A 17,253-nucleotide genomic window follows, 5' to 3' on the forward strand; every position below is an offset into this window, starting at 1 on the left:
TCTCTCGGAGATCGGTGAACAAGCGTGATGCGGTGTTGGCTCAGTGTGCGACGCGGGGAATATTCGGTGTACCTCTGGAGCGGCTGCGTGTAGAGTGGCAGTGGCACGTGCGCGTAAGCAAGTGGGTTGGACGTCTTTTGATATTTATGTTTTGAAATTGAGGAAGGGTCTAAAAATGGAGTACCTAGGCGAAGTGAGAGTGGAGAAGGTGGGGCTGGATGCGGTGGTATAATGCGAAAAAGGTAGGGAGAGCGGAGCAGGCTGGTGCGACGAGACCTCGGCGGCGCAAACTCCTAAGAAATGTGCCTGGTTATCGGGACCTGGTCTTTGAAGATGATGGAGGTGGGTATAGTTTGAAGTGGTTGCGGGCCGGCGGGGCGGAGGGCCCGCTGGGTGTTAGGACATCGTCACATTTGCTAGAGAGTACATATAGTAGGAGAAGAAGCGTTAGCGGCGCGTAGCAAACAGTAGCTGTTAAACAATGGGTAGAGTGGCACGTACGGCTTGCATCTTCAACGACTCGATGGCTCGTCCAGAATAGACGGGGTGCAGAGCATTTCAGAGCAGACGTGTGATGAAGTACTTGCAGATACGATTATGTAGTACGGCCCATGTTCATACCAAAAAATGTCAAACACGATCTATGGCATGACGCGCATCTACTGAGTTTGTGCGGAAAGAAATCTGCGAATGCAGCGGGATGAGACGGAGCGTATGAAGCTTGATGCGTCACTTACGAATAGCAAGTTAATCGAAAGCTCAGCTTGGAGGATCGTTCTCTCCCCTCACACCTCGTTCTCCCCATTCGACCGCATCTCTTCCTCGATTTCGTCCATCCCCTCTTCCTCGTTCACGTCCTCCTGAGCGTCACCGGCAGTGGAAACATTGTCCGCCGTGCTGCGCGGTTCGGCAATAATTTCATCATGTCCAATAGAGTCTTGCGGATGAGCGCGATCGGTGTCCTGGGCTTGTTCGGTGCTGTTGAGGATGTTCAATTCGAACGACATGTCCTCGACGTCCCCTTGTGCCTCGAGCCCACGCTGCGATCGGACGAAGGAGGGCGTTTGGGACTGCTCTCCGCGTGTGGACCGCGCTGCGGCTCGGATGTTGAGGAGGACCCGAGAGATCAGAACGGACGTGAGTCTGTAAATTTGTCAGTGTGCCATTGGAAGAGAAAATGTAAGAGGATTGCTTCACGAGTATTGCAAATAAGTGACAACATTTGCAGCATTCTACCATGCGCATAGTCATATATGATAGAGTAGTTAGGATCTAACGGCAGAAGATATAGGGTGGATGGAAAGAGCATGCACTTACAGGGTCCAGGAAGACCATTACAGTTGTAAATATGTTCAGTAGTAGTATAGCTCTGAATAACATGGTTCAGATGCTGCAAAATTGAGTTCGAATCCATGCTCACGTCAATTGAATTGTGCCTATGAAAATAGTGGAAGTAAATGTTATTCGAGCTCAAAAATCCATAGTCATTGTCTGACAGCCGTACCGTCTCTGAACAATAGTGCCGCAAGTGACGGGTTCCTCGTAGACAGGATATTAATGGCGGCTAGCCTATGGTGGACATACAGCCTGTGCCAGAGAATTGCTAGCGTCATGATGCCGCCAACTGCAGCACAGGCTGTATTGACTATGTCCACTGCAGTGAAACTGTCAAAGGAGTGTGGAGGAAAGCATCCCCGAGTTGGGACTCACATCTGATGTAAAACAGATAAGCAAATACAGATTTACTGAAGATACCGGCATACATACTTATCAACCATATCTTGCACTGAACTTGAACTGTTGGACTGGATGCATATAGCTGTCCCATTGGACCAAAACACAGAATATGACACTGGGATGAAGGCTTCTCATGAATTCAACATAAGCTAATCAAGAATATGTCCTTATCAGCAGGAAGCGTACCGGTGTAGACATTTGCGACCGCGAGGAAGACCGCAAGCAGTGTGAGGAGCATGACAGGCCATCGGCTGCCACCCGTTATGGCATTTACTCGCAATACGGCATTTACTCGCAGTATTGTAACCACTTGACTATGTTTGAGCTGTGATTATGCGTCACAAAGCATGCCAGCCTACCATCTGAGATTATTCCAATCAGTATGATAAGCAGATTGCTCGTCAGAAAGTATGCCATGCAACTACAACATAAGAATAAGCAGACACGAATAATGTGATGACAGGAAACAAATTGCCTCTACAATATTTTTAAGATATAGTTGTATCCAGACGAGACAATGTTGATTCACGTACCATTACTGTGTCAAGGTTCACGAGTGACCAAACGGAAATAATCGCATAGCTCAGTGCAAGCATCTGATTGGCAAAAAACAACCAAGCAGAGAACGATCTCTCGCCCCAGAATAGCTGGACCTCCTGGCCGAATGTTATGGCATGGTCGAAGAATATGAGCGCTGTTTGAGCAAAAGTCATCAACAATCAGCCAGTAATAAGCAAATAAAATGTACGACTGGCCTGCGCCGGCGACAATAGCGTAGTCTTGTGTAAAACTGTGATTTCATCGTTCAATTTAATGTAATTCCGACTATCGGAAGAGACGCACGATGAGTCCACTTCGGATGCGGTGAGAGACATGCCTAGGGAGAGAGAGCGGACGTCGAATCACAATGGTCGATGGTCAGCCTGTTTATCAATGCCACATTCCATCATGAGATAACATCACATCGTCTGCATATTAACATATGGTGCGAGCCAGCTCACCTGCGATGGGGTCTGCAAAACACATAGCGGCTCACAACCAATGACTCTATCATGCCTGCATGAGTAAACCAGCAACTGGGCGAGATACGCACGTTGGAATGGAAAGGTCGCTCGGCTCATATGAGGTGAGATGATGAGAAGGAGCTGTGTTGTTGATCCGTTGCTGTGTGATGCAACAACTGCAACCTCACAACTGAACTGCATTACGGGTATGACCATCCTGAGACTCGAAACATCCTGGCAATTATCAGCTGAGAAAGAGACAAACATAGCACACGTAAGGGGGACGTGCAACGAGGCCACAACATGCCCCATAGTCAAGTTGCGCTCGCAATCCAGTGATGAATGATTGAATCTTCGGAGCGAGGAGTGATTGAAGGATTTTGAAGCCTGAAGAGTGCATTCTAGTAAGCGATCGCAATTCCGCAATCATCTAATCCCCTAGCTTTTGCAAACTTGCCTTTCAGAGCACTGCGATTGTCAGTCCTGAAATGGCGGAGTAGGTAGGAAATTGCAGAATAATTTGCGGTTGATTCTGGGGATAGCGCATGTGCAAAATTGTCTGGTCCAAGTGATTCGTGAATCGTGGCCAAAGGAAGACGAGATGCATAACAGACGGAGTTCACCAGTGTAAGAGTGACTTACATGGTGAGACCTTGACTAACTTTCCTTCGATACAAGGGAGATTTAGCCAAAATCATGAACCGAGTGTCATTCAGACCGAATCCTGGGCCCGCGCGCGGTCACACTGCGCATACGTACTGAGCAGCGAACCTGAAGACGACGCGCTTGTGGCGTGGTAAATGTCCCGGGCATATGTACCCGCCATTAGCCGCCACACAGGCGCTTGAACGTACTTCGTTATCGCGCCTGCGGCAAGTTGTCTGGACTGTGGCAGAAATGATCACTCTGAGCATCGGGATATTCTACTCTGAGTGTAACAAGAACGATATTCGCAGGACCAGAAAGACAGATTCCAAGGCCTTTCAATCACTCAACCCCCAAGCGATGACATCGACTGTCGAGCCCTGCCAGTATCGTGCTAATCCACTAAACCGATTTGATCATCCATCTTGTACTTGAGTCCTATGAGTAAAACTGCCACCGTATCCTCTGCCAATACGCAAAAGACCACGCGCCCGAGCTCTGTCCCGCTCTCCCCCTCCAAGCGGAGACGTCTCGCAGCGATCGAAGCCGCGACCAGAGCCTATTCCACACCTCAACCTACCGCAAGCAGGAATCCGGAGAAATCTCCCTCAGAAACGACTGGCAAACCGGTTGTCTCACCGAAGACTCTGTCCACAGTGCCCGATGCGCCATCTGCGGCGGAAATGTGGAAGTGGACATTGTTCAAGGACGCCGTGGCCCCATGCTTTGCCAAAGATGTGATGGACATGCAGGACAGCAGTGCTGAAGGTATGTGGCTTGTACATGCATGCTACGTGATTTGCTGATTGACACGTTGTGCATCCAGATGCAGAGTACTTCTGGCTTGGTCGGGTACCGTGTCGTTCCGTACGCCTTGTGGGTCTGCTAGTCGGCTTTCAGGTCTACGAATCGCGGACGATATACTCGCGGACGTACCGAGTAGCTAGCTTATGATTCTCGGCTGATCCTGATTCAATGCACCTGCGACCTTCGTCTCCGTTGATGCCATAACAGTGGACGATGGAACAGCGGTGATCGACTGTGTCTACAAACACCCTCCTCTACCAGCATCATCCGCCACAGTCAGAAAGCCGAAGCCGAAGACGCCAATGAGTGCCCGTCCACAGTTTGGCTCAAGCTCTCCCTACAAGTGGCCTGCGCCCTCCACGTCGAAATCCACGTTCAACGTCTTGCCCGCGACACCATCTCCGCTTCCGAAACCAGTAGCATATGTTGGCGCATCGGTGAGCCTCACTGGAAGGGTGGTGAACAGAGCAGAGGGGAGGCTCGTGCTCGTCGACGAAATAAGTGGGTGTGTTTTGACGTTTGGAGACTATAAGAGGGATTGAGGCGGAACTGGCTCTGCGCCTCTCCTAAGCAGCCTACTCTTCAGTACCTTCGCTACTCCCGTCATCCTTCTGTGTAACTTATCGATTGACCTACTCGCGTCTTTCGCAGAACGCTGCTCCTCACCAAATGACGAACCCAACCACTGGCTCGCTGTCGCTCACCTGCACCAAACATCCTACTTTGCTCCGGATATGGGTCCGTTCGTGATCCCCAAAGCGACCGTCCGGCCGCTAGTAATGCCAGCAAGTAAGCCCGCGAGCTCAGTCAAGTGCAAGGAGAAGGCGTCCGACGAGTCAGCGGAGGAAGTGCAAGCCCGTGTGGTTGCAACGCCGGGTATAGCGGCGCCTCAGACGCCAGCCTCCTCCCATGCGCCTTCTGTAGTTGGCTCTCCTGAGCCTACTTCGTCCAAGGTGGTCGGCAGCGAGCCGCAAGTAAGTACTCGAAGTGCTTGTCTTGGTGTCGGCTGACAATTACTCCTCAGTCACCTCCACGCCTGAGACACCCATCCCGTCTGCATACACGGGACCTCACCGCGAACACCTTCCGCATATACGTCAAGCACTACATGGACCACGCGCCTCCCCTGCGTGCCCGCGCTCGCTCGCGCTCTGTGTCCCCTACTCCGCCAAGCAGCAACCACCGCGCCGGCGTGATCGGGTCGGCGGGTGGTTCAACCAACCTCCTATCCAAGATGCAAACGAAGTCGTCAGCCTCTGCTCGGGCACGCGAAGAGTATATGCGGACATGGGCATCTATGGAGAAGACATCGCGCCCGGCTCATGCTCGCAGACAACCTACGCAGAGAATGAGCGTACGCCTCGAGCATCAAAGAAGCGCTCATCAATTTGCTCCCTCATACATAACGATACAGATCACGATGATGAGGACGACGTGTCAAGAACCGTCCATGACTTCACGTTCTCGTACCTCCGACGAGTACCCGAGCTCGCGCTCCTAGCACGGCACGTCGTGGATGCCGAGTCCCGCCGGCGGGCACGCGAGGAGCGCATGCACGCCGCCCATACTCAAACCCAAACCCAGGACAGGCACATTCGCCAACTACAAGGCTCCTCTGCGGAGAGCAAAGCGCTAAAAGTGAAGTGCCTCTTCCGCTTTGCCATCCGGACGCTCTACGACGAGGGAAGCATCGTGCTTTGGGACGGGCCGACCCGGCCGCTCTCCTCTTCCGCGCTCTCCACGCATGGCTCTGACCACCTTTGGAAGGGCAACGCAAGCAGCAGCGCCAGCACGACTGGCCCGTCACACACGACACTCTAGTCTTCGATGACGACGACGAAGCGCTGAGCGATCCCCCACCTGACGAGGAGGCCTACTTCCCGCTCACACCCGCATACCTCTCCGGCGTCGTCGCGCATGTGATCACCGAAATTATGGCCCGCGCCGCTGCGAAGGCGTCCATGTCCAAGTGGCCGCAGCGCACAGACGACGTTAGCGTACCGCTGCAACCTCCCATGCCGCCACCGGGCCCGACGCCCACGGAGATCCTCGCGTTCCTGCGCCGTGATACGCGCTGGACGCGCGTGGGCGAGTAGGCGGTGAAGGATGCATTGGAGTGGGGAAGGAGGGAGGGAACGATGTTGTGTGTGGGGCTTGGGAGGTGGGAGCTGTGTGGGTGAGAGGCGGGGTGATGGCTGGGTTCGGTGGATGCCCCGAGCGCAGAGCGGACGTGACAGGCGGTCGTGTGACGATTGATGCGTCTGGTGAGTTCCGTATCGTCCGCCGCCCTTAAAGCTTAATGGAGCGGGATCCACTCATCTATTGCTTGTATGATCTGTGCAATATAGAATGTCTGTTGCTTTGCGTTCCCGCACGTTGAGATAGCGGAAATACGTGTGTGACACCACAGATGGGAATCGTCCATTGTTCGTCGCTTTGCAGCATACAGGCTCTTGGTGTACCTGCGCATGGGGCATGCATGGGGCCATTGATCAGTACACATTAGTGCATCACGCCATCTCAACGTCACCTTCCTCCTCTGTAACCGTCGCCGGCGCTGCTGCAAGTGCCTCAGCTGGCTTTGTATCATCCTTCATGAAAGCATTCAGCTACAAACTTAACTCCTCCGTGGTCGTACATCAAGGCTGGAGACGTGCCTGGGACAGAACCTGTAGTTTGATGGCACTGAAATGACTTTGGTACGTGAGGTCCTCAGTAGAGAAACTCGCCGGGCCATTCATGTATGCGCGGTGCACTTCACAGTCGAGGATGGCCAGGGCACGTCGAGGCCACAGTCCCGGGAAAGATCCAAAGGGCCCTCACTCGCAGCAGACAACGGCCTGTGTATGGTGATTTCCATGGTTGTGGCCATGTCACCAAGCGTCTGGGAGGGTGTATGCGCGTGCGTAGCCAGTTCCGAATACCTTGAGGAGGAAGTCTCGATCAGCTGGAGAAAGTGCTTGCAGTGTTCCGGCAAGCTGTAGCATGTCGGACATGGCATGAGGCGCAGAATTGGAGATCGCGAAGGTGAGATCGCCGACAGCAGGGTTAACTTTGCGCCATCGTCGTCCAACAAGCACTCGTCGTCAGTGTCCTTTCCATTCACGCGGCGGTCCGCCCCTGACTGCGTTGCGTGCCATGCGCGGGGCGTTTTCGGTTGCGATCATGTCCGCTGAAGCTGCGAGGAACTTGGATGTAGAACCTTGGTCGCTTCGCCTCCTCCTTCAACCTCACCATGTGCACTTGACCCAGTGGCTAACTCCAGACTTTCCGTAGATTTGCCTCCAGAATAAGCGGGACGTCGGCTGCACTAGGTACGAACTCCACGCCACCCAAGCCACTTCCAGCGCAGACGCCGTCAGCTCACACGCCCGCATGACGCGGCGCCCTGCCATAGGCAGCCAATGATGTCACGCGCCTACGTCCCCGCTCTCCCAAGCCGCCGCGACGGCGCCCAAACAGGAAGGCCAGATGACTTTTTGGCAGGTGACGTCGGTCGTCGGGCCCTCTCTCCTCGCAGGCAGGGCAGCCGGCGAGGTCTGGCTGCGGAACGCTCCGCGATGCCGGCCATCTGGCGTGTGGGATTCCCGTGCACGGAAGGCATCAACGGCCCCTGAAGAGATATCACTAGCACTGTTCGAATCCGAACTGCCAGGAGCTCTAGCTAGACTGAAATTTGCTCGTTGCCACCCTCGCCTTCGTCCTCTCCAACTCCCTCCAAACACTTGCTGCGAACCACAGCTTGACTGATAGCCATCACCGTGCCTCACGGATCACCCGCGCCCCGCCACAGTCCGTCAGAGCTTCAAGGTAAGCCTCGCTTGAGCGATTCGCACGGTTACTCGCTCATGCGCAAGGGAACAGACGATATTCGCCGGGATGACGATCGTCGCGACGGGCCTTATTTATTTCCCAGTTTCGCATCCACGGCAAGCGCAACCCGTCTGAGGTCAAGAATCTCACCGAGGTTCCCTCCTGTATGTTTCCTTTCAAGTTGCTTTTCTCTATCCTTGTTGGAATCCTTGCTGAACGCACGAATTGACATCCCAGGGCAACTGCGACATGCACAACAGCAGCCCGGCGCAGTTCCCGAACTGCCCAAGGATAACCCGAACCTCCGCACTCGCAGCACACCCGACTATGAGCCCAAGCCATCGCAATTTCCGCTCTCCGGTGCCTCGGGAGATATGGACGACATCGCCGCGAGCATTCTGACTGCCGTCAATGTGCGTGATCTTACATGCTGAGGTGCTGTTGCAAGCTAACTCGGAGGGTTTGCATGGCGCAGGGCACGGGCTCGGAGGAGACGCAAAACGACCCGAGGCACGTCGCGGCCCCGTCGCCGCCGGGCGTAGGCTGAAAACGATAGGGGGATGATTTACATGAAGGTGAGTTGAGCTAGCGGATGCCCGAGGCAGGGAGGATTGGGCGCTGGTGAGACATGGTATGTAGAACTTGGATTTTAAGGATGGGTTCAAGCACGAGAATTTCTAAGGCACTGGACAACTTTGGTGCCAGTCACGGCGGAGGAAAGAAATGAAGAACAGTGTGTTGATCGAGACTTCCGTCATAGGTATCGTCTTTGTACGTTGGGAACGTGTTCGGATATATGCAAACCATCCGCCGTCCATACCTATGACATCAGGTACCAGCGGACAGCTCTCTGACACTGCTTCATTATCTACGATCAGCGTGAAGGTGCTCACTGAAGTAATCTGGATCCTCGCAGATTCGCGTGCACCACAGCGGAATATCAGGATTGTAGAAGATTTTTCAGCGACACCTCGTCTTGCTTGCTAATCGCTTCAGGCAGTGAAGATGATAGAACAAATCCAGGCAGCCATCAATATCGACACTTCTCGCCGTTCGCTCTCACATGGAAGCCAATCGGCCACTTAGAAACCGTCCGTCCCACAAATTCATATTGAATGTTTCAGTGCATATACGGGATGTCCGAGCCCGCTCGGGCATCGGTGAACAAGCGTGACGCGGTGTCGTCCCGGCGCGCGACGCGGGGAATATTCGGTGTACCTCTGGAGCGGCTGGGTATAGGGAGGCGACGGTGTGCATAGCAAGCGGTCGGTCTCTTTGTTCTTGGAAATTTAGGAAGGATCTAAAAATGGAGACGAGACCGCGGTGGCATGAAACGCTGAGAAATGTGCCTGGTTATCGGGACTGGTCTTTGAAGATGAGGGAGGTAGGTGTACTAAATGAGGTAGTCGTGGGCTGGCGGGGCGGAGGAACCGCTGGGTGTCAGGATATTGTCACCTGCGCAAGAGTATATATAGTAGGAGGAGAAGAACCGATGAGGTTGGCCTGGTTTGTTGCGCTGCGTGGATGGGGCGTTGCTTTGCCTTCGTAGGGTGTATCCGAGTGAGCGGCATGTAGCAAACAGTATCTGTTAAGCAACGGGTAGAGTGGCACGTACGACGTGCATGTTCAACACCTCGATGGCTCGTCTAAGGTAGACGGGGCGTAGAGAATTCCAGAGCAGACGTGTGAAGAATTATTTGCAGATACGATTATGTAGTACGGATGTTCATACCAAAAACAAATGTCAAACAAGATCTATAGCACGATATGCATCTGCTGAGGTTGCGCGGAAAAATCTGCGAACGTAGCCGGATGAGATGGAGCGTACGAAGACTCATAGGCCACTTACAAGTAGAAAGCAAACAACAATCACCGTGAATCTGACAGCTCGGCTTGGAGGCTCATTCTCTCCCCTCACACATCATTCTCCCCATCCGACCGCATCTCTTCCTCGATTTCGTCCATCCCCTCTTCTTCGTTCACGTCCTCCTGAGCGTCACCGGTAGTGGAAACATTGTCCGCCGTGCTGCGCGGTTCGGCAATAATTTCATCATGTTCCATAGAGTCTTGCAGGTAAGCGCGATGGGTGCCCTGGGCTTGTTTGGCGCTGCTAAGGATGTTCAATTCGAACGACATGTCCTCGACGTCCCCTTGTGCCTCGAGCCCACGCTGCGATCGGACGAAGGAGGGCGTTTGAGACTGCTCTCCGCGTGTGGACCGCGCTGCGGCTCGGACATTGAGGAGGACACGAGAGATCAGAATGGTAGTGAGTCTGTAAACATGTCAGTGTGTCATTGGCAGAGAAAACGTAAGAGGATTGCTTCACTAGTAATTCAAATAACTGACAACATATGCAGCATTCTATCATGTGCATAGTCATATGCGACAGATTAATTAGGATCTAGCAGAAGAAATGGGGTGAATGCACTTACAACGTCCAAGAAGTCCATTACGATTGTAACTAAGTTCAGTAGTAGCACAGTTCTGAATAATATGCTTTAGACGTTGCCAAATTGAGTCCGACTTCATTTCTCACGTCAATTGAATCGTGCCTATGAATATAGTGGACGCAAATGTTATTCGAGCTCAGAGACCCATAGTCATGGTCTGATAGCCGTACCGTCCCTGAGCAGTAGAGCCGCAAGCGACGGATTCCTCGGAGACAGGATATCAATGGTGGCTAGTCTATGGTGGACATACAGCCCGCGCCAGAGAATTGCGAGCGTCATGATGGCGATAATTGCAACACAGACGCCATTGACTATTTCCACTGCAGTGCGATTGTCAAAGGAGAGTGGAGGAAAGCATCCCTGAGTTCGGACTCACGTCTATGGTAAAACAGATAAGCAAGTACGAATTTACTAAAGATGCCGGCTTACGTACTTTGAATCAGTATCTTGTACTGAACTGGAACTGCTGGACTGGATGCATATAGCTGTCCTATCAACCCAAACCACAGAATATGACGATTGGATGAAGGCTTCCCATGAATTTAACATAAGCAAATCAAGAATATGTCCTTTTCAGGAGGAATCATACCGATGTAGATGTTTGCGACCACATTGAAGACCGCAGGCAGTGTGAGGAGCATAACGGGCCATCGGCTGCCACCCGTTACGGCGTTTACTCGCAATACGGCATTTACTCGCAATATTGTAACCACTTGGCTATGCTTGAGCTGTGATGATGTGTCACAAAGCATGCCAGCCTACCTTGTGAGATTATTCCAATCAGTATGGGAAGCAGATTGCTCGTCACAAAGTTTGCCATACAACTACAACATAAGAAAAATCAGACACGAATAAAGGTGACAACAGGGAATAACTTGCCTCTACAATATTTGTAAGTCGAAGTCATATCCAGACGAGACAATGTTGATTCACGCACCGTTACTGTGTCAAAGTTAATGAGCGACCAAACGGAAATGATCGCATAACTCAATGCAAGCATCCGATTGGCAAAGAACAGCCACGCAGAGAACGATCTCTCGCCCCAGAACAGCTCGACCTCCTGGCCGAATGTGATGGCATGGTCGAACAATATGAGCGCTATTTGAGAAAAAGTCGTCAATGATCAGCCAGTATCAAGCAAAACAAATGCGCGACTTGCCTGCGCCGGCGACAACAGCATAGTCTTCTGTAAAGCTGATAATACATCGTTCAATGCAGTACAACTCCAGAAATCTGAAGAAGAGACGCACGAACTGTCCAACAGGTTGCTTGCTTCAGAGGCGGCGGCAGACATGCCTGACTAGGGAAAATAAAGGTCGACTTAAGGTGATGGACCGTCAGCCTGTTTATAAACGCCATATTCCGTCACGAGATAACGTTACATCACCCGCATATCAACATGCGGTGTGAGCCAGCTCACCTGCGACGGGGTCTTCAAGTGAATAGCGGCTCAAAACTCGTGACTCCATCATGCCTGCATGAGTAAAACAGCAACTGAACGAGACATGCACGTCGGAATGGACGGGTCGCTCGGCTCATATGATATGAGATCATGAGAAGGGGCTGTGTTGTTGGTCAGTCGCTGTGATGTCAAAGTTGCAACACAACGAATGGGCTGCATCACAGGAAGGATCAGACGAATCTCATGGCAACGTTCAGCCGAGTCACAGATAAACGTAGCATGCGTACAGGGGACACGCAGAAGTGAGGGTAGAGTATTCCTCATGGTCAGATGCTCGCATGAGAAATACCGAAGTATGCGAAAAATTGTGGAATGCTTATTGACGATTTGATTCTGGAGACAAGATCAATAATTCAGTTTTTGAGTGAGTGCTCTGTTCCAAGTCAATCGTTAACAAAGGAAGACGAAAGGCATGATGACGGAGTTTGCCGCTAACATGACGGGATAACAGCATGCCTTGACTACCGTATCTTCACTACGGGAGCCTGATCATGATTCGGATATCGTACCTTCTGCAGCGCGGCACTTGAGCTTGGATGGCCGTTGCAGAAGACGCGGTTGTGGCGTGGAAATGGTGCGGGAGCGCCCGATCATTCTGCCACGTGGAACGCGGGAGTCCGACCGCTCACACACAGACGGGTCGACTTCGTTCATTCCGGGCTGTGCGCTGCACCGACAGGTGAGAGACATCTATGCTTTCGGGGCTCGCTCAGAGCGACTACTGAAATAGCCAGGGCTCTGCACACAGAGAGATTTGAAACGAGCCATTTGAATTATGTATGACCCGGTTCTTAGAGACGAACATATTCCCAATGCGAGCTTCAAGATCCACTCCCGGATTCGCATAGTGCGAGGCAAGCTTCACAGAGGATCCTCCCAGCACATTTACCCGTGCTGATGCCAAACGTCGGTACGTCGCCTCATCAAAGTCTTACATTGCGTCGAGCAGCGAAAGGCTCGGCGAACGGTTCAGCAAGTGTTTAACCTACTCCCTTCAAGTTCTAGACATGTCCATAGGCCTCTCCACAACCAAACAATCAGGCTTAGAAAAAACCTTAAACAATGCAGCCTTACGTATAGTCTCAGTTCAGTGAGTCCGTAGAATCTGTTTTATCACCTCTTTCCACCTCACTCTATGCATCATATATCATCCACTGGTCAAAACATACGGTACCGTTGCTTTGTACCTCGATACATCTGTCAGCGCTCGGTCGCTCAAGTCCGTTTCATTTTGCAAGACACCTTCGATCTGCTGTGAACTGGGCTATTCTTGCGATCAATGCGGGCGGTGCTCTCACGGGTGATGTTTGAGGTCGGTGTCGATGAACAGGGCTGTTCAGGTATCTTATTCGGCGTTGTGATTCGACAAACTCGCTGTGCTCTCTGCCAGCAACAGTCCGAGCTGAGGCCGTCAATCAGTAGCGCAGTTCGTCCTCGTGTCACAAAAGTTACTGTCGTCCAACGCCGACCCAGCATGTCCCCACGGAAGCCATTCAATCCATCGTTCTCTCAATGGGCGCTGCGATGCTGATCTGGACATGCTTTCGTACAATGCCCCCGTATGCACTCTGTGTGCATGCAGCTCTAATTCTGAAGGCCTCCCTTCAGCTTTTGCTGGCTGTCAAAATGTGAAAAGGCTGCCGTTGTTATGAGCGCCGGGACAAGTCAACCGTATAATCGGGCATCTGCGCTTTCTCACTGGGCGCTGGTTTGCCTTCATCTTCATTGTGCAATCGTGAACTCGCACGTCGGATGCGCGTCTGGGTTGACAAGGGGCATATTGACGCCGATATGACAATGGGCAATCTGTACGAAATCTAGCCTACCGACAAGGTGCGAAAATATGGTATGAGGTCTCTTTCTTGTAAGCTATCCATTTCGATGCTGATCAGTCACGAAATCTCGCTTGGTTACCTGCCAGCCCAGCCATTCTGAGTAGTCACATTTTTCTCGTAACTCCATCGTATCATGCATTATCATCCACGCAAAGCGCTCAATTCGAGCTACGTACGATCACAACTGGATCTCTTCGCTAGCGCCAATCACGTCGCACTGTCCATGGACTGCCTCGACATCAAGTTCCCCTGAGGCGTCTGTGTGAAGGTGAGTGGACAGCTCATCAGCTTTCTCATGAGACGCGGCTGTGCTCATCTCTTGCTCGCAATGTGTCGTTTGAGTGACACGCATATCACGCCTCAGTTGGGCAGTGTGACCCCATGTCGACGGTGAAGTCGAAAGCTGGGCTCGGTACTCGACCATCATTGCCCATACGATGCGATCATAACAAAAGATATCGTCAGAAAAGCAGTTCCGCAGTGCCAGCGCATGACTTTCCGGTCAAATTTATTGCGCTGCCATTCATAATAAATCTCACCTCACTTGATCGAGCTCTTTTGTGCTATTGGTTCCTCCGCATTTCAGCGGCCGCATTCAATATCTCAATAGAGACCAGTGCTGCAGGCGAACTGCACAGGGAGCGTAGATGATGCAAAGATTCAATTATATCTTGAACGTCCGGTCCCATAGCCACAATCAGAATGCTCTCGAGTCTCCTCTCGGTGAAGTTGCGTGGTTGTGAAGAGCTGGTGATTCCGTCATGCGTTCGATTTTATTTTATCCGCTTTCTTTGAGATTTGGCTTGTTGAGTCAATAGAACGCCTTTATCAACTCACAGACATCCTGTCTGTTCAGCCTTCCTTATAATGCATGTTAACCTGATGATCAAGCTCAAGCTCAAGCCTGAGGAGACACGCCTGTGTGGCGGTCACCACGTGTACGAGTGCGTCCGATCAATCAGAATTGCTCTATCGTAGCACCGAGCGCATCTGATCAAAGGCAACTTGAATCTATTGTGTCCTTGGCTGTCCTTGCATAGTCCTTGCGTCAATGACGCTCTACCGGTGACCTTTCACGTCAGCATCAACACCGATGAACTGGACTATTCGGGGCACACGATGCGGCCTTGTACATGGGTTCCATGTGAAGCCGTCAAACGGTAGCTCACTGCCCGCCTTGTGTCGCAAGGGTTTCTGTCATGTAATGCTGACCCAGAGCACCTCCCGGGAAAGCCGTTCCATCAGGCTGATCTGCGCTTGTTGGGTGCTCCGGCGCTGGTCGGAGAATGACGATGGTAGAGTTCGACCTCCAATCAGCATGCTCATATGGACGTCCTCTTACCAGCTTCGTCGGGACATTCAGAAACGAGACATGTACTCATCTCTGCATTGCACATGCATGGAACTCTGATTGTTGGGGACATGGCCTCCAGGCTATGCTCGTTGTCGATCTGCGCCCAGCCTGCTTTTGTCGCGAACGCTGGAACGAACTCAATCTCATAGCCGGACATTCGTGCTTCCTAATGGCGCCTCGATTCCCCTTTCATAGCACGACGGAAGCTCGCGCGTCGGATGCATGATTGAATGATTGATGCTGGTATAGAATGCGTGATATATGAAAGCACTGTGAAAGGAGAGCCGACTCATTGTTAGCTATCCATTCCGACGGTTCTGATCGGTCATTGGGTCTTTACTTGATCATCGGCAGGTCCAGCTTTTCTGATCATCCAAATTTCTCTCGTGGCTCCAATTTATCACGCACACACGTCCAAGCGAAGCACCGTATTCCAGCTATCTGTGATCACCACAGACTGACCTTTCTCTGGTGTTGATCACCTCATCTTGGCCACAAATGACCTCGACGTCAAGTTTGCAGCAAGAGGGCAGCTCATGAGCTGCCCCGTACAATGCAGTTGCTGTAAGGGTGTCTTGGACCAAAAGGCGGCAGCCACCGCCACTACTAGCAGCCACTCGGAATTAGCCGAGGGTGACAGAAAAACCTACGCTCTGCTGTAGATAGTCCTGGTCTTACTCTTTCACGCTGTACTCTCGCTTGCCAATACACGGCTCGATTCGGTTTACATCGTGTGTGCTAAGGCCACAGGCAAAGCCCTTATACATTTTTAAACCCTCGCCGTTGTTCACATTGGACGACAAAGTCTGTATTGGCCCCCCAAAAAACCCCGTCTCTGACGAAAAAACTTACTCACCTGGTCTACTCATGTCGAAAAGAGCTACGACATCGAGAGCAACCTCCACCGCCTCCTCGCGAGCCAGTCGTGCAAATTCCAGAGCATCGACCCGACCGCCGAGCAGACGTGTGATGACCAGTCGTACTCGCACAGAGGATCATGAACCTGTTGAAGTTGCACCCGAGGGATCAGTGCAGGTCCCTCCAGAGGTTGAAGAACTATACGCACCCTTGGCGTCTGACCCATTGGTGACACCTCGCCCTGAGCATCGGCCGCTGTCAAATGAATGCGACGATGCACAGGAACCAGTCATAGACGGTGGGGAGACCCCTTCCGAAAATGTTGAGGAGCCTCCACCTGAACCGCCTGTGCATGAAACCCCACCGCCAGAAGATCCTGAGGCGGCCAGGGAATGTCGCATGAATGCTCTTAAAGAGTATACTCGTGAGGTGCACAGCCAACTGATGGAGATGCAGAAGGATGTCATGCTCACAGACAAGCATCTAACGAAGATGAAATCCTATCTAGCAAGGTCCAGACGTGAGTTTGAGTCAGCGGTCAAGAGTCACGATGCTATGAGATCGCATGCACGGCTTCTCACCAAGCACTTTGATGAAACCATGACCAGCTTTCATCAACGGCTGCCTATGTCTGACTTGCCACAGACAGGACCATCAGAAATTCCCCGAGAACGTTTCCGACCATCTGTGCCAGAGGATCGGTTAGATTATGATGGTGATCGTCCAGCCCAACCTGCAGGCAATGCTTCAGCCGAGCAGGAGCAACAACGTGACATGCCCCCTCACATGTTGAGCGAGGAGGTCCAACAACATCGTGCGCATGGCGATGTTGCTGCCGGAGAAGGTGGACCTGCAATTATCAATGATCAGGAGCACCCGCTGCCACCGGAAGATGGTCAGATACTGCACCGTATGCCGAACTCGGAAGCTGATCGTATCTGGGCACGTATCCAAGCTCAGTACAATGCTCAGCAACCGCATAATGCCCATAATGGCCAGCGACATACCAATGCAAGCGGCCCTCCGCCTCCAGGTCCCCCCGATGACTCGTCTGATGATGACAGACCACGCCGCCTGTCACGAAGACCCAATATCAGGCGAAGTCCAAAGTGTCTTACTTGCTTATGTTGGATAAGGCGAAGTAATGGAGGTCGCAGACTATAATAGGTGAACTGGACTTGTAGGGGAAGTCGCAGCTGCAGTCAAGTGTATCGAGTATTGACGAAGGTAGATAAGTCTGGGGGTGTAAACCCAGACGACCCCAGTATATATACAAGCAGGGTCAGAC

At 52.1% G+C, this 17,253-nt stretch overlaps 6 protein-coding genes across 6 annotated transcripts; 1 reads left to right on the top strand and 5 right to left on the bottom strand.

Annotated features, from left to right (window-relative positions):
* Positions 1 to 745: 745 nt before the first annotated feature.
* Positions 746 to 1,818, bottom strand: LAESUDRAFT_325487 (uncharacterized protein). Its single transcript, XM_040902026.1, has 6 exons — positions 1,764 to 1,818; positions 1,505 to 1,654; positions 1,421 to 1,436; positions 1,318 to 1,369; positions 1,198 to 1,232; positions 746 to 1,143 (listed from the first exon to the last, which is right to left on the bottom strand). The coding sequence occupies exons 2-6, from the start codon at positions 1,611 to 1,613 to the stop codon at positions 786 to 788; spliced, it is 570 nt and encodes a 189-aa protein (XP_040761534.1). The 5' UTR covers positions 1,614 to 1,654; positions 1,764 to 1,818; the 3' UTR covers positions 746 to 785.
* A 194-nt stretch (positions 1,819 to 2,012) lies between these two features.
* LAESUDRAFT_728819 (uncharacterized protein) lies at positions 2,013 to 3,090 on the bottom strand. The gene is made up of 5 exons (XM_040909517.1): positions 2,774 to 3,090; positions 2,581 to 2,614; positions 2,493 to 2,527; positions 2,271 to 2,431; positions 2,013 to 2,046 (listed from the first exon to the last, which is right to left on the bottom strand). The coding sequence occupies exons 1-5, from the start codon at positions 3,051 to 3,053 to the stop codon at positions 2,026 to 2,028; spliced, it is 531 nt and encodes a 176-aa protein (XP_040761535.1). The 5' UTR covers positions 3,054 to 3,090; the 3' UTR covers positions 2,013 to 2,025.
* A 736-nt stretch (positions 3,091 to 3,826) lies between these two features.
* On the top strand, positions 3,827 to 8,570 carry LAESUDRAFT_715960 (uncharacterized protein; the record flags this gene model as incomplete). The annotated part of the gene is made up of 17 exons (XM_040907209.1): positions 3,827 to 4,154; positions 4,213 to 4,266; positions 4,401 to 4,694; positions 4,845 to 5,167; positions 5,218 to 5,441; positions 5,468 to 5,547; positions 5,608 to 5,885; positions 5,972 to 6,257; positions 6,290 to 6,457; positions 6,604 to 6,864; positions 6,957 to 7,095; positions 7,470 to 7,507; positions 7,633 to 7,875; positions 7,987 to 8,003; positions 8,110 to 8,170; positions 8,244 to 8,419; positions 8,442 to 8,570. The coding sequence occupies 17 exons, from the start codon at positions 3,827 to 3,829 to the stop codon at positions 8,568 to 8,570; spliced, it is 3,099 nt and encodes a 1,032-aa protein (XP_040761536.1).
* A 1,350-nt stretch (positions 8,571 to 9,920) lies between these two features.
* LAESUDRAFT_761644 (uncharacterized protein) lies at positions 9,921 to 10,735 on the bottom strand (the record flags this gene model as incomplete). The annotated part of the gene is made up of 2 exons (XM_040912952.1): positions 9,921 to 10,278; positions 10,707 to 10,735. 2 exons carry the CDS (start codon positions 10,733 to 10,735, stop codon positions 9,921 to 9,923), a joined length of 387 nt encoding a protein of 128 aa, XP_040761537.1.
* Positions 10,730 to 12,049, bottom strand: LAESUDRAFT_325657 (uncharacterized protein). Its single transcript, XM_040902028.1, has 8 exons — positions 11,877 to 12,049; positions 11,707 to 11,798; positions 11,616 to 11,650; positions 11,394 to 11,554; positions 11,219 to 11,280; positions 11,046 to 11,168; positions 10,886 to 10,986; positions 10,730 to 10,776 (listed from the first exon to the last, which is right to left on the bottom strand). The coding sequence occupies exons 2-7, from the start codon at positions 11,748 to 11,750 to the stop codon at positions 10,950 to 10,952; spliced, it is 462 nt and encodes a 153-aa protein (XP_040761538.1). The 5' UTR covers positions 11,751 to 11,798; positions 11,877 to 12,049; the 3' UTR covers positions 10,730 to 10,776; positions 10,886 to 10,949.
* LAESUDRAFT_325578 (uncharacterized protein) lies at positions 11,878 to 12,318 on the bottom strand. Its single transcript, XM_040902027.1, has one exon. It carries the CDS (start codon positions 12,180 to 12,182, stop codon positions 11,925 to 11,927), a length of 258 nt encoding a protein of 85 aa, XP_040761539.1. The 5' UTR covers positions 12,183 to 12,318; the 3' UTR covers positions 11,878 to 11,924.
* Positions 12,319 to 17,253: the final 4,935 nt, after the last annotated feature.

Source organism: Laetiporus sulphureus (genome assembly GCF_001632365.1).
Source record: "Laetiporus sulphureus 93-53 unplaced genomic scaffold LAESUscaffold_37, whole genome shotgun sequence".
Lineage (NCBI taxonomy): Eukaryota > Fungi > Basidiomycota > Agaricomycetes > Polyporales > Laetiporaceae > Laetiporus > Laetiporus sulphureus.

Coding starts and splice junctions, on each gene's coding strand:
- LAESUDRAFT_325487 (XM_040902026.1), bottom strand. CDS start 1,613: ATGACGCTAGCAATTCTCTGGCACAGGCTGTATGTCCACCATAGGCTA. Junction 1,233..1,317: donor TAATGGTCTTCCTGGACCCT/GTAAGTGCATGC, acceptor TGCGCATGGTAG/AATGCTGCAAATGTTGTCAC. Junction 1,144..1,197: donor GTCACTTATTTGCAATACTC/GTGAAGCAATCC, acceptor ACAAATTTACAG/ACTCACGTCCGTTCTGATCT.
- LAESUDRAFT_728819 (XM_040909517.1), bottom strand. CDS start 3,053: ATGGGGCATGTTGTGGCCTCGTTGCACGTCCCCCTTACGTGTGCTATG. Junction 2,615..2,773: donor GCATGATAGAGTCATTGGTT/GTGAGCCGCTAT, acceptor CTCTCTCCCTAG/GCATGTCTCTCACCGCATCC. Junction 2,047..2,270: donor TGAACCTTGACACAGTAATG/GTACGTGAATCA, acceptor AACATAGTCAAG/TGGTTACAATACTGCGAGTA.
- LAESUDRAFT_325657 (XM_040902028.1), bottom strand. CDS start 11,750: ATGTCTGCCGCCGCCTCTGAAGCAAGCAACCTGTTGGACAGTTC. Junction 11,651..11,706: donor AGCAACCTGTTGGACAGTTC/GTGCGTCTCTTC, acceptor ATGTATTATCAG/CTTTACAGAAGACTATGCTG. Junction 11,169..11,218: donor GATTGGAATAATCTCACAAG/GTAGGCTGGCAT, acceptor AGCATAGCCAAG/TGGTTACAATATTGCGAGTA.
- LAESUDRAFT_325578 (XM_040902027.1), bottom strand. CDS start 12,182: ATGAGGAATACTCTACCCTCACTTCTGCGTGTCCCCTGTACGCATGCT.